The following is a 15,442-nucleotide window of genomic DNA, read 5'->3' on the forward strand; positions in this document are numbered from 1 at the left end:
CCTTGGATACAAAGTTCTTCAGTCATGAAAAGTGTATATGACTTTAAAAACATGTTCACACATTCAGAGTATTTTTAAAGAACTGGAAGCAAACTACTGAAAGTGACATGAACATTTCTGAAGGCTTTTTTCCTTTCTCCTGAAGCAGAAGTTACATATAAATTGCATTTTATTCTGCTACTTATACTCACAACTTCTCCCGCTTGAATTATTTTGACTGAATCATCTCAGCCTCAAAACCTCAAATAACAGAATTGCACGAAGGTTGAGGTCCCTGCAATGCAAGCGCAAGAAGTCGCTGGCGCATCCTAACAGCACGCCGCTGCGCTATCGCTGCAAATTGCTGTTCTATGTAGAATGCCCCAAGAGAGTGAACGGCCAACCAGAATCATTAATCTACCAGACAGGCCCATGTAGAAACGTCCATGTTAAAATTTGACATCTAGAATAAATGCACTGTGACCCGATTTTGTTTAAAAGGGTATGGCATGGAGCTCAGACAGCCACCCAGAGATTAATCATCTAGTCAACCGTTCACAAGGGCTTAATCGCACGCAATGCGCGTTACCGCTGCGCAGCCTTTGCGCTACTGCAGGATCACAGCGCATCATCAGAAGAGCAGAACGCTGCAATCCAAACAAAGAAGAAAAAAAGGAAAAAAATGAACAACCGGAAGAGTTAGAAGCTTTTACTATAAATCTATCTTCAATTATTTTTTTAAATATCTTAATTTACTTTTACTATATTTCTTTACAGAATTGTGGCTAGTAGTATAAAACATTCTCTTACATTACTTGTTTGTAAATAAAATATTTTAAGCTGTTTCTGAAGCCACAAGACAGAAGATTCAGGCATGGAGGCAAATGGTTTTGCTGTGGCAGTTACAAACCCGTTACCATATTTCTCATCATGTGACTTTTCGGTGCGTTCCTTGCTGGAAGAGGAGGAGGAGGTGTGTGTCTGCCCTAGATCCAGGCCTCGAGCTCCCTTCAGCGAGGCACCTTACGCATGGAATAGGAGGTTTCACCCACCTGAAACCTTCTAAATACAATATCAGTGGTGAAAAACCAAAAACAAGAGAGAAAATAAAACAAGATCATTAGTAAAAGTTCAACAAAGCAATTGAAATTCTCTGGATATGTCTAACATGGGAATGAGGACAATCTGTAACATAGGAGTCATGCAGAAGGGAAAGGGTTAATCAGGGCTATTGCATACTGCAGGGACACTTTTTGGAAGAAAGGCTCTGAAATGTCTACAAAAAATTAAATTTGGTTCACACTAAGGAATTTGCTGGCTTGATCTTTCAAATGCACTGATAACCAAAGAAATACATTGCAATTTTACTCAAGATATTTTTCTTGGTCAATGAGTTCTCAGAAAAAAAACAGAGTAACTTTCAAGCTAGGTGTCTCCAGAGCTCTGAAACAAAGAGGTCAGCAACCTAAGGCAGGCGCAAAGTCTTGGCCTATACCAGTCACACTAAAGCTGCAGTGAAGTGCAATGCATGTTAGCTGTCCACTTGGTGGGCTGAGAACCAAGCGTCTCAAAGACAATTATAATTGGTGAACTACTATTTCAAAATCTGTTCAGCTCAGCTCTGACCAACTGCGAATTAGGCTGGCCTAATAAGTATACATCCAAGCTGTCAGAAAAAATTACAAACAAAGCACTTTAAAGTGGCACCCCCTCTACCAAATGTTGCTGAAAATAATATCCCTCCCCAAATGGTGCTGCAGCCAAACAGACAGCTACACTGACCATACACTCCACTTCTTAGCATGCGCGTGGGGCTTGGAGTAACAGATGTGGAATCCACAGTCACTCTGGTTTCTCCACACTCCTCACCCCTGCAGCGCGGACGCGTAAGGTGGCTTGTAACAAGACCATTTTGGTTTGCAATCAAAGTTTTAAATACATCAAGAGCTTTAAAACCCATCTTGGTAATCAAATTTTCAGTTTGGGAAACACAGACTGCTAGAAGCCACCTTTCCACTTCAGCAAGTTTTCTTTCAATCAGTTCATTTCCCAAACAAACCAGCTTTGTCCTTTTAATGCTTTATTTTAGGGAGGCATGAAAGCACAAATTTAGGGGATAACGTACTGCATCAATGATAGCCTTTCTTCCACTACAAAGGTGAGGGAAAAGGTTAAAGAATAAAATCTTTAAAAGCCAATATTACAGGGTAACATCTGGATAAGGTTCTTCTCACTTACAAGCCGCAAAGGACTTTAGAAGAGCAGCATTTTCAATATAGCACCTGCATTGTACAGGGTTCTCGAGCTAAATCACAGGCTCTCTGCTTGGCACCAGCAGGCAAGCCTCAGATTTGAAGGACTGTTATTTATTTCCAGATAAGATTCATGGTGGAGGCCCTGCCCAGACTTCAGAATGATATCAGATAGTCTAGTTCAGCAGAAAGACTCAGTAATGTTCCGTTTCTTGTTTTAAACCAACATTTAACATGGACGTGCCATATCTTGCCCTGCAACTACGCTGGGGCAATTCAGTGCCTTCATTTTTCAGCAGTTTCTTAGATTGTTTGCAGATCAACGCAGATTTGAAGACTTGGTGGAAAGTTCAAGTTTTCAAAACACAGATGTTTAAATGTATTCTACTGAACACCTACCTTGGCTTCTTCCAAGCGACCCAGGGCTTTGAGCAGGTTCCCCAGGTCACTACGAACACAGTACAAGTCCTGAAAATCAAAGTCATATTATCAGAAGCTGCACTTGGGAGTACAGAGACCTCAAAGTTCTTCAGGGAAATCTTATGAAACTGCTTAGACTTTTCTAATCCCCTAGTGTTCTTTATTTTCTACTGTATCATTCAAGACCCCCTGCAACCGTCCCGATGAAGCTTAATGGCTTCTCTATGCACTAATCAAACTGCTAATTAAACAATAATATGGTGAATCCTATAAAGAGAAACAACCAATTAATCTAATTCACATCAATGGAAAAACAAACTTATTTTCTCTAGGTCTCATTTTTGTAAGTGGGCCTCAGTTCTTTCGAGCAGTAGCGAAAATGCCTTTGGAAGAAGCTCTATCTAAAATCTACCTTAGTTTTCAAAACCCTCAGCCTAATCGAACCCTTGCACCTATCTGTGTTTTGTTCAGATACTCTTGTGATGGGACCTTAAGTGCCTAGACAGAGACCCTCCTACTAAAGCAGTGGTTCTTTTCCACTTCTGCTCATTTGGTGGTCTGTTAGTACAATATGGTATGCCTGAACAGAGCACAAGCCAACAACAGTGTGCTGCAATGAAGAAAACTAAATCTAACAATTATTGTAATCACTAATAAGTTGGACTCAAGTGTTTGGACAAAAGTGACAAGTATTGTCACTTTGATTTGTTAGTTTTGCATAAAAGAGAATATGGAGTGAACCATGGCTCTTGGCCTTTACTGGCCCTGCTTCCTTCCATACCCACTGAAAAGAATACTAAAGGAGAAGAAATGTATCCAGGATACCATCAAACGGCTCTGTAAATGCTTGACCACTTGCTTAGAGGCTAAGATAGCAAAACAACGCTACTGTAAGCACTGAAGGATCAGTATTAAAGTGGCATGTTATTTAACAGAGGTTATTTTTAAAGTAAAATGATTTTACCACCCCATTTAAAAGGAGATAGAAAATGTCTGACGTATTCCATTAATGCACACACCACACATGTACTATCTTGTTTAACCACAATTTGAATATATAACCAAAAAGAAGAAGTTACTCACCCAGTGTAGTAACGATGGTTCTTCAAGATGTGTCCCTCTGTGGGTGCTCCACTCAGGTCTCGATGCATCCTTGCACCCTGCGGGGGATCAGGGATTTTTGCAGAGCAGTGCCTCTTGCCCTAGGATCTTGCCCCCACCCCCACCTTCCCATTTGTGGAGTGCACGCGCGGTGCGAGTCCCGTCTATTCCTTTTCTACCTGAAGTCCATGGAGATTCCAAGCAGAGGGGAGGTTGCAAGGGTAGTGGAGCACCCACAGGGACACACATCTCAAAGAACCATTGTTACTACACCTGGTGAATAACAACTTCTTCAGCGAGTGGTGTCCCTGTTGGTTCTCCATTCAGGTAACTCCGCAATAGTACCTGCCCGATGGAGGTGGGCATTGGAGTCTTTTTAAGTTGAAGGAGGAAGGATCACATCTGCTAGAGATATGGAGGGTATTTGGCCCCTTCTGTAGGGCATAGTGCTGTGCAAGAGTATGGTGTGAGGACCAGGTGGCTGCCCTACAAATGTCCAGCAATGGTACATTGTTCAGGAAGGCCGTTGTAGTGGCCATCGCACATGTGGCGTGAGCGCTGACAGATTGTGGTGGCCATTTGCCCCAAGCTCATAAACGATACATATGCAGTCTGCAATCCACTCAGATAGGAACTATGCCAAAACTGATATTCCTGTGCATGGTACTGACCATGCCACAAAAAGTATGTCCGATTTCCTGGTTGCTCTAGTTCTATCAAGGTAAAATGCAATTGCCTTCCTTGCATCCAGAGTATGTAATAGCACCTCCTTGGGGGAGGCATGAGATTTAGGGAAATAGGCAGGTAAGTAAATGGGTTCATTTACATGGAAGATGGACAAAACCTTAGGGAAGAAATTCATCCCTAGTAAAGACAGTGAAAGGTGTCTGCCATGAGGGCTGTGATTTCTCCTACCCTTCTTGATGATATTGCCACTATGAATGCCGCCTTCATGAATAGGTATTGTGGGAGCGTATTGGCTAGCAGTTCAAAGGGTGGCCTAGTGAGAGTGTCAAGGACCAAAGTCAAGTCCCACGGTGGCACCGGGGGGAGGGGGGGTGTGGCCGAATTTTCTGTAAACCTGTGAGAAAACGCTTCACCATGGAATGCGTGAAGAGGGAGAAGCCGTCTACTGGGTCATGGAAAGCCATAACTGCCACGTGGTAGACTCGGATGGAGCTGATGAAGAGGCCTGAGTCACTACGGTCCATTAGGTAGTTGAGTCAGGTAGGTTTCGTGGGATGTAAGTTGCGCATCAAGAACCATTGTTGAAAACGTGTCCATTTGTTTTCATAGGTGCTTCTCATCGGGGCACACTGACTATTTAGTAGGACTTGTTGGACTCTGTCTGAGCAGGTGAATTCTTCATTTTGGAACCATGAAGAAACCATGCCGTAAGTTTGAGAGTTTTGATGTTGAGGTGGCATATACTGCCGTGGTGCTGCGTAAGGAGGTTCGGCACTGCCGGGAGAGAGATGGGTTGATGTATCAATAGGTAGTGGAAGTAAGGGAACCGGGGTTCTCTTAGCCAGGCTGGGGCTATCAGGATTACCGTGGCTTGATTGAACAGAATCTTGTTAATCACTCTGGCGATAAGAGGAATTGGTGGAAAAGCACAGAGTAGGGGAACTGTCCAGTGAATGGTGAAGGCATCCCCTTGTGACCTCTTGCCTAGTCCTGCCCAGGAGCAGAATCTGTAGCATTTGCCATTGTGAGTTGTTGCAAAGAAGTCTATAGTCGGAAAGCCTCATTTGCGGAAGATTGAAAGGAGGATATTGGTATTGATCTTCCACTCCTGCTGATTGTTGGCTCTCATGTTCCGTTGTCCCAGTATATACACGGCTGTTAGAGTTGTCTGGTTCCTAATACACCAGTTGCAAAAATCTGATTGCTTAAGCACAGAGAGTGAGATTGGGCATCCCCCTGCCAATTGACACAAAACATAGAAGGCATGTTGTCTGCAAGGACACGGATAGTTTTGCCCTTAATCAGGAGAAGGAAATGGGCGCAAGCCCTGCGAATGGCCCTGACCTCCAGGATGTTGATGTGGAAGTCTCTCTTGTGTTAGGCCCATGTACCCTGTATTGATGCTGACTGAGGGGTCTGGCTGGTGGAAGGGCATGCCGGCAAGCAGATTGGATGGAGATGTCCACCACTCTAGAGACTGCAGTACTGGTGGAGGAAGCGTGAGATGCCTCATGAGGCTTTTTTGGGTTGGTATATAGTTGACTGCAAGCCAATGTTGAAGGCATCTCATGTATAGCCTTGCGAATAGAACTACAAAAGGTTGTGGCAGCCATATGTCCCAATAGTTGGAGCCATGTCCAGACCGTGGAGAAGGAAGTCTGCTTGACCCGTTGAACGAGATAGCAGATTGCCATAAACCTTTGCTGAGGGAGATAGGTTTTTGCAGTGACCAAGTCTAGTAATGCCCCAATACATTCTATCCTTTGCATAGGTTGTATGGAAGATTTTTGTATACTGATAAGCAGGCCAAGTTGGGAAAAACATTCCCTGGTAACCACTGTCATGACAGTAGTTTGCTGACAGGTAAGGCCCTTGATTAACCATTGTCGAGGTAAGGAAAGATAACGTTCTGCCTTTTGAGGAACTATGGCTAGCATCTTTGAAAAATACTCGGGCGGCCATAGAGAGGCCAAAGGGGAGGACTCTGTACTGACAGTGGTCTTGGCCCATGACAAATCTGAGAAATCTTCTGAGAGATCGGTGGATAGTTACATGAAAATATGCATCTTGGAGGTCGAGGGTTGAGAACCAGTCCCTTTCGTCCAGTGCAGGTATGATGGTTGCTAGGGTCACCATCCTGAATCTTATATCGCGAATGAACTTGTTCAGTTTCCTGAGATCAAGGATCAGTCTTCATCCCTGTTTTTTTGCTGTGAGGAAATAATTGGAGTAGAATCATCTCCCTCGGTGTTCTTTGTAGACGGATTCTGTAGCCCCTAAAGTGAGTAATTTTTTACACATCTGCCTGTAGTAGGGGCTCATGAGAGGGGTCCCAGAAAAGGGACAGGGTAAGGGAGGTGGGTAGGGGGCATGGATGTAAAGGGGATTGCATAACCTGATGTGATAATTTCTAGGATCCATTTGTCTGTGGTAATCTGGGCCCATTGTTGGTAGAAAGGTCTCAGGTGGTGATGGAAGGTGGCATTGGAATGCACTGGTAGTGTGGGGTGGTCACTCAGATCCCAGACCAAAGCTTCAAAAATTTGTTTGCTGGAGGTGGACTGATTTGTGGAGGAGTGGTTTTGCTGAGTCCTCCTTCCATAAGATCGTTGATTAGGCCTGTTATCATATGGCCTCTGGTGTTGCCTGTAGTAATTGTAATTATAGGCCCTAAGCCTTTGGTAGGGAGTATATCCGTGTTTCTTATTGGGTGGGGTGTACATCCTGAGTGTGCAAAATGTCATGTGAGTCCTTTGTTGATGGAAGGATCTCATCTATGTTTGTTAGCAAATAGTTGTCTTCTGTCAAAGGGGAGATCCTCCACCCTTGCTTGCAGTTCTCTTGGGATCCCTGATGATTGCAACCATGAGGCCCTATGCATTACACTGAGACATCCATCATGGAGAGCAGTTTTTGCTATGGAATAACCCTCTTGATAATGGATTGGAGGTGAGGTCGTTTATTATAGGCAAATATAACTTAGATAGGGCCATGATAAGGTGGGTGCATAATTGGCTGGATAACCGTAGTCAGAGAGTTGTTGTTAACGGTGCTAAATCCTGCTGGAAAGGGATAACAAGTGGAGTTCTGCAAGGGTCTGTTTTGGGACCCGTACTGTTCAATAACTTCATCAATGATGTAGATATTGGGATAGAGAGTACGCTTATTAAGTTTGCAGATGATACCAAACTGGGTGGGGTTGCAATTTCTTTGGAGGATAAGGACATAATTCAAAATGACCTTAGCAAGTTAGAGAAATGGTCAGAGGTAAACAGGATGAGGTTTAATAAAGAGAAATGCAAAGTGCTCCACTTAGGAAGGAACAATCAGTTCCATACATACAAGATGGGAAGCGACTGTCTAGGAAGGAGCATGGCGGAAAGGGATCTAGGGGTCATAGTGGACCACAAGTTGAATATGAGTCAACAGTGTGACGCTGTTGCAAAAAAAGCAAATATGATTCTAGGTTGTATCAACAGGTGTGTTGTAAGCAAAACTCGTGAAGTCATTCTGCCGCTCTACTCTGCACTAGTTAGGCCTCAGCTGGAGTACTGTGTCCAGTTCTGGGTGCCACATTTCAAGAAAGATGTGGAGAAATTGGAAAGGGTACAGAGAAGAGCGACAAGAATGATTAAAGGTTTAGAGAACATGACCTATGAAGCCAGGCTTCATGAACTGGGCTTGTTTAGTTTGGAAAAAAAGAAGATTAAGGGGGGACATGATAGCGGTTTTCAAATATCTAAAAGGGTGTCACCAGGAGGAAGGAGAAAATTTGTTCCTCTTGGTTTCTGAGGACAGGACAAAGAGTAATGGACTTAAAGTGCAGCAAGGGAGGTTTAGATTGGACATTAGGAAAAAATTCCTAACTGTCAGGGTGGTCAAATATTGGAATAAATTGCCAAGGGAGGTGGTGGAATCTCCCCCTCTGGAGATATTTAAGAACAGGTTAGATAGACATCTGTCAGGGATGGTGTAGACGGAGCCTGGTCCTGCCTTGAGGGCTGGACTCGATGACCTCTCGAGGTCCCTTCCAGTCCTATGATTCTATGATTATCAGGGAGGTCGTGTACCAGGTCTTGTAATTTGGCATAACTGGCCAGAAGGGCTGTATAATTCGATACACAGAACTGGAGTGTGGCTGAAGAGTAGACTTTGCAGCCAAAGGTATCAAATGTTTGTGCTCTTTGTACCGGGGCATAGATTTAAATTGTGGATTCTTCGCCTTGTGACTGAGGCTACCACCAGAGAGTTTGGCTGGGGGTGTGCAAAGAGAAAGTCCATATCTTTTGCAGAGACAACATTTTCTGTCTGCTCTGCAGTTTGTGGGCAGAACAGAGGATGGATTTTTCCACAAAGCATCTGAAGATTCAAGGATAGCTTTATCTATCAAAGAAGCTGTCTCTGAGGATGCTGTGGGTTGTAATATTGTGAGTGATTTATATTGTTTATCCTGAACTTCTTGTAAAGCAATGTCTTGGGATTGGGCTACCCGTTTAAATCATTCCTGATATTGTTTCAGATCATCTGCCCATGGAGAAGGTGAGATCTGGAAAACTGCCTTGTCCTGCCTGGACCTAGGTTTGTGTGAGGAACACGCTGAATCTGAGTGAATTAAGTCGTCATACTCATTAGAACCTGCTTGAGAGATTACTGAGGGCGGGTGGGCAGGTAAGGAACACACAGAAATTGTGGGTGAGCGCACTGAAGTGAACATTGTTATGACTAAACTATGAAGTAAAACCCTAAAACTAATTGTTAAATTCTTAATTCCTGCCAGGAAGAAGAGCGCTGCACTCTGAACTCCATCCTCAGAAGAGGACGGTTGAAAAGGGAACTGACAGGACTTGCGCCGCATGCGCAGTCCACAAACGGGGGGAGGGAGGGTGTCGTGCGAGACGCTAGGTGCGGCACAAGGGGCCCTGCTCTACAACAAATCTCCAATCCCCAGCACAAGGACACACCGAGACCTGGAGCGGAGCACCCACAGGAACACCACTCACTGAAGAAGTGACAATTATTTGTCCCCATTGATTAGAGTAATGATGAGCTGGCATAATACTCATCATAATATCTGCATACATTTTGTTTCAGTACTTCTTTTCCAAGGGAATTTATACGTCATGACTCGTTTCAGTTTCCAGTCAAAATCATTAGATGCAAAAAAACAATTCAGAGTTGTAGGCTTGAAGCATTAAGCAATGAAAAGCCTGCACAGTTGCAGCCTACCAATCAAGGTCCTATTGGCCATTTAGCATACTATACGAGAAGACCAACTTTCAGTCTACTCCTGAGTTTCTGAAGAGATTAATCTAAAGTTTGAAATGATTTGTTCTAGGGTTGCTGAATGTCTAGAGACCAACAATTATATTTCACTGATTCCTGATTCAAAGCTAGGGATGACAATGAATAGCGGACTATACAATTAACCCCTAGCCAGTTCCCCCAGTACCTTCTCCAAGGTGCTACCTGCCCCCCTGCACTGCTGCCTCTATCAGAGGCAGCAGCACAGGGGGCGCATGGGGAAGCAGCCACAAAGCAGTCCCTGTCCGCAGCTGGCCCAAGCCCCCAGCGGACAGAGGCTGCTCCACATCCCACAGACAGGTGCTGGTCCTCAGAAGTAGCCCCTGTCCACAGGGAGTCAGAGCTCCCTGCAGACAGAGGCTGGAGTAGCTTCCGTCCAGAGGAAGCTGGGACCTCCTCCCCCCAATGGACAGAAGCTACAGCTGGGTCACCCTCTGTCCACAGTGGCAGCCTTGCCCGCTTCCCCTCTCCCACAGCCCGCAGCAGCCTCTGTCTGCAGGAAGGTCAAACCCCTGCGGACAGGGGCTGCTGCCACCCCACACTGCTGCCTCTGTATCAGGGTGGCAGGCTGGAGCCAGTCTGCGAGGGGAGTCAGTTTAAAAACCAGCTGCCTGCACATAGCCAGGCAGCAGCACAAGGTGGCAGGGGGCTCTCCGGCAGTGGGGCCAGGAGCACAATGGCTGCCGGCTCGCTCCCACAGGGACTATCAACTAGTCATGTGACTGACAATATTTTGTGCTGCTACATGACTATTCAATTACCAGATATCTAACATCCCTATTCAAAGCAATATTTACCAGTATTTATTAGGGATAATGGTTAAGCGAATCAGTTAACAGGCTAAATAATATAAGGGGAGAGTGCGGGGGCTGCTCTGACTAAATTGGAGCAGCCCCTTGCCGGGCTGGAATGCCCCCCTCCTCCCGGTGAAGGCAGGGGCTGCACTGCAGTGCACTATCTTGCTAAAGACAGAGGCTACTTCGGCCGGGACACCAGAGTAGCCCTTGCCTGTGGGGCACCCAGGCCCACCCCAGACACTGGCTGCACTAGAGCCGCTCCTGTCCACTGTCGGCCCCTGGCAAATGGGGAGCTGCTCCAGCCCCACCACTTAGCCTCACCCTTTAAGGGTAAGGCTTATCAGTTAAACATCACATTTAGTATTTTTTTTAAAAACAAGAAGTCCTGAGGGCACCTTAGAGACTGACAAAAATAAATAGGACCATTAGCTTTCGTGGGTAAAACCCACTTCTTCAGCTGAGCTGCTAGTATTTAGTTTTTCCCTAGGAAACTGAGAACCTGGACCAGCAACCAACTGTTCCACTACAGTCAGCTGGGCCATGTATAGTAAGCTCAGGCCTAATTGTAAACTCTGAACTGAACTAAGAACAAGCCAATGCAAATCTTACCAGTGTGTTGAGGCATTTATAGAACTGACCCGAACTTGAACCTTCCTCCCAACTTGTGTCAACATAGCCTCCTTGTGCTTGGGGTTTGGCCTGGTACGGTTTCCTTCTCTCCTTGCCCATAGAGCTGTTACATGTGCTAGCTACCATGGCCTTAGTGTACCATACGTGATAAGGAATGAGAAGTGCTACATTCTTCCTTCACAGCAGAGTGAGACTGCAGTGGACAGCAAAAGAGGAGCATGCAGCCGCAGCCACGGCAGTGACAGAGCCCAAATGGGTCAGGTTATATTTTGACAGAAACCCAAAAACTGTATAGTGAGATTGTCTTATTTAGGTCAGGTTACGACACTCTAGTGCAGACCAAAAAGTTACTTGTTAGAGAAGAAACAAGCGACCCAGGAGTGGATAGGGTAAATGGAACTGCCTTCTTGCCCACACATGTTTACCTCGGACATTTAACACAACATCGGAGTGGCAACAATTTGGCACCAATTGCACCCTTATTTATTTTAATACATTAATTTACACATTTATTACTATTTTTTCTAAAACCTTATTTGGTATATTAACTTACATACAATGAATATTAATAAGCAGGTGATTAATATTATTATACCCTTCCCTAATTACTATTTACAGATTTCCTAATTAAATCAATACTTTTCTATGCTACAAACTTTCCAAATTAGCAGGTTACAGAGATGACAAGAAATTTAACTCTGAAATATTTATACAGGGCCAGTGAGAGCAGGTAAAAGACACAACTAAGAAGAGCAATTGCATGCCTATTTTTTTAGGATGCAAAAATGAAGGGAAACACCATATTTATACATCATAAAGGATAATATCTGCTTTGGCCAGACCCTAATCTATCTTTCCAGACTGCAGTAACAAATGAAAAAAACATGTTCAGGTTAATGCCTACTATGGCTGAACTCCTTACCATTATCCTAGACCCCCCTGTTCATTTTACATATCCCAACACTACTAAATAATCTAACTTCCTGGCATTAAGTGTATGACAAAGTCTCTAAAGCAGATGGACCTGGCCAAGGGGGAAACTGTCTCCTTAAATATTAATCTCTCACATTTTTAAACTGTCAGTTTGATATTTTGACATACAATTTAAAAACTTTAGTGACAATACAGCATTCCCCAATTCTCAATAGGGATGTTAAATTTAGTTTAATCAACTAGTCAATGGAATTTCCATCAACTAATCAATTAGTTGGGGAACCACAGCAGGAGCTAACCCCGCTGCAGCTCTGCCTTTTCTGATTCCCGGTCCCCGCTACCTCTCTGCCTCCCCTGCTCCCCGCAGAGACAGTACTGGGGGAACCAACTTTTAAGCCAGTTCCCCACTGCATCGACTCCTGTTACCCCTCCCCTTGCAGCAAGTGGATCTGGGGAGGAGGGGAGAAGCAACTATCAATTATCTGATAAAAACTTATGCTTATCGGATAGTCAACTAATCTCTTACATCCCTAATTCTCAACCCAGAAATCAATTTTTCCCTCTTCACCTCCTCACAAAATTCTCCATCTAAGTCAAAGGCATCAATAACAATCAACTAATACAAAAATCTAAAATCATTCAAAGATTCCAAAGCCATAAGGATCAGATCATCTAATCTGATCTACTGTGCAACACAGGCCACAATTTCCCCAAAATAAGCATCTTTTAGCACATCCATCTTGATTTAAAGTAAGGATGTTAAGTAACGGCTAACTAACTAGTCGATCAAATTTCCACCCACTACTCGACTAGTCGATAGACACTTCCACATTCCTCTTTTGAAATGAAATTTCAAAGGAGGAATACGGAACTCTGCATGCAGTCCAGGACCAGAGGGGCTCTTGTGCATTTCAAAGTGGCAGTGCAGCATGGAGCCCAGGATCAGTGGGGGACTCAGAATTCCCCGCTGACGCCGGGCTCCATATTGTGCTGCCGATTTGAAATGCCACGCAGAGCCAGGATCAGCTGGGAACCCCCAAATGGATCATGACTCCTTTTTAGTAGGTTGCCAGGGTGGCATTAGACTTGCTGGAGCTCGTTGTCAAAACCCTCTCAGCCTGGAGTCACGTACTATTTTTTTGTCAAAGCACCCGCACTAAGTCTATGCGTAGGGTTTCACCATCTGCTTAACTCTTCAAACCAGCATGTGAAACAAAGCCTTCTCCATCTGTACTGAAGTAGCAGAGCACTTGATGAAGTATAGCATGATGCTCTAAGAATAGTGTATTACTTACAGGATTGTACTGAAGGGCAGAGACATAGGCTTGTACTGCCCCTTCCATATCACCTGCAGCTACCAGTGCAGCAGCCAGATTAATATATCCATCAATGAAATCCGGTTTGAGGCGTAGAGCATGCCTATAATGCTCAATAGCTTCTTGAAGCTGACCACGTTCCTTGTACACATTCCCTAGATTCGAGTAGGCTTCGGCCAACAATGGATTCTGTTTAATAGCCAAAGTGCTGAAGTGAGCAGACCTGGAGAAAATTAGACTGGTTAATACAAAAACACAATTTGCCAACGGTAGGGTTTACAGGCAAGCCTATAGCCAGAATTACTGGCACAATCCCAAGTGAGACAACTATGTAACTAGCCAGCTTTGCAAAACCATCCTGCAAGTTTTATCTGCCCAGACACAAAACAATACTATTCCATTATCGTATTTTACATGCTTCTTCAAGACAGATGTGTCAGAGGCAAGTACAAGTTTGCAAAGCTTTTAGCCCATGCTCACACCTGATGCATCAAACACTCTACAAGACTTCTGTTTATACTTCTCAACATCTACAGATTTTGGCACTCTTTCCAATCCACTTAGACATATACTATCTATTGAAAAGTCAGAAAAAACCTAACAGGGAGGGCTGGTGTGGAAACTGTTTTGTTTCTACACCACATAAATGATCCCAAGGCACTATGATGATGAGATATTGAACACACCATTTTATTAGTTACACCTCTAATAACTCGAACAGTTACCAAGGTTTTAAACATCTGAACTACATGAAAAAAATGTAAACTTAAAGGTAAAAGTAAGCCAGAGTCAACTTTGAGGCACAGAGAATTACACAAAGGCTTACTAATGCAAAGAGAGGAACATATTTCAGGGGAAACATGCTGTGTTGCAGTCTAACAGCTAGTGTCCAAGAGGCACCAGAAGAAACACTCAATAATGTATAAATGTTTGAGAGCACCTGATACATGCACTTGAGGCGGATTTGCCCATTTACGGCATGAAGAGAAGTTATCCCTGTCATATTTAACAAGCTATTTAAAGCAGGAGTGGGGAACCTTTTCTGGGTTGGGGACAGCTAGTTCACAGAAAAATCAGTCAGAGGCCGCACACACGTGATAAGCAAAAAAAAAATCACCCAAACCCTCAGACGCAGCCTGAGAAGTAGAAAGACACTTCTCCCCACTTTCCCAAACAGAGCCTATGGGGACCCAGTCTACTAAATTATGTGTGCTCCAGCTCTGCAGTGGGACGGCAGGAGGAGGCTGAAGCGCCAGCACAGGCTCCTCAATGCTGGAGAGGAGCCCTGATCCTCAGGGGCCGCATCCAGGTAAGCTGAAGGCCGGACCTTAGCTTCTCAACCTTGATTCAGAGGAATGCATGTGCATCTCTATTCTTCAATTCAGTTAGTTTGAGCACAAACCCAAAGCACTGAGGGGGTTAAGAAAAGCTAACATGCTTTCTAAATGAAGACTAATTTCAGAGGCTCCCATTACCAAGATAGTAGAGCATAGGACTATAAGAGTGCAGCCATTTAAACAGGTAACCAATAAGCACAAACTTACTGGTTACCCAAACAGCTATACAGTGACATATGGCTCCCAGTCCAGGTCATGGGGGACCGCCTGCCACCTCTGATACAGAGGCAGCAGCCAGCTCCCGGGAGCAAGGTGGCAAGAGAGCTGGTGTGTACCAGGAACCAGCTCAAAAACCAGCTCCTGGAGAGTTGGCTGCCGCCCTGCATGTAACCAATTACACATCCCTAGCAGAGTGTGATTTCATGGAACATCAGTTACCAACCTCAGATACCAACTCCATAGAAAGTAGGGTTAAAAAGCCCAGAAAAAAGATTAGACACTACTATGGAGTTGTCTAGGATGCTGCTATTCACCATAACCAAAGCCAAAAAAAGGGGGGGAGGAAAAGAGGGGGAATTATGATTAGTGCCCTGATCTTTTGTTGTCAGTCAAGTACTTAATCAAATATCAGTTTTGATTACAAAACTAACTAGAATGATCAAAGTTTCTCATAGCTTCAGATGGCATTA

The 15,442-nt window shown here is 44.3% G+C and overlaps 1 protein-coding gene across 3 annotated transcripts in view; it reads right to left on the bottom strand.

Annotated features, from left to right (window-relative positions):
• The window catches only part of OGT (O-linked N-acetylglucosamine (GlcNAc) transferase), a 100,381-nt gene that overhangs the window by 75,346 nt on the left and 9,593 nt on the right, over positions 1 to 15,442 (bottom strand). For all 3 annotated transcript variants that reach the window (XR_012900194.1, XM_075917997.1, XM_075917996.1), the window contains exons 3-4: positions 13,396 to 13,639; positions 2,631 to 2,699 (exon numbers count right to left, since the gene is read on the bottom strand). Coding sequence is in view for 2 of the 3 variants with exons in the window: in XM_075917997.1 (XP_075774112.1) it covers positions 2,631 to 2,699; positions 13,396 to 13,639 (313 nt within the window). In the remaining variant the exon portion in view is untranslated. The remainder of the gene's footprint in view (positions 1 to 2,630; positions 2,700 to 13,395; positions 13,640 to 15,442) is intronic.

Source organism: Pelodiscus sinensis, unplaced genomic scaffold (genome assembly GCF_049634645.1).
Source record: "Pelodiscus sinensis isolate JC-2024 unplaced genomic scaffold, ASM4963464v1 ctg60, whole genome shotgun sequence".
NCBI classification, from domain to species: domain Eukaryota; kingdom Metazoa; phylum Chordata; order Testudines; family Trionychidae; genus Pelodiscus; species Pelodiscus sinensis.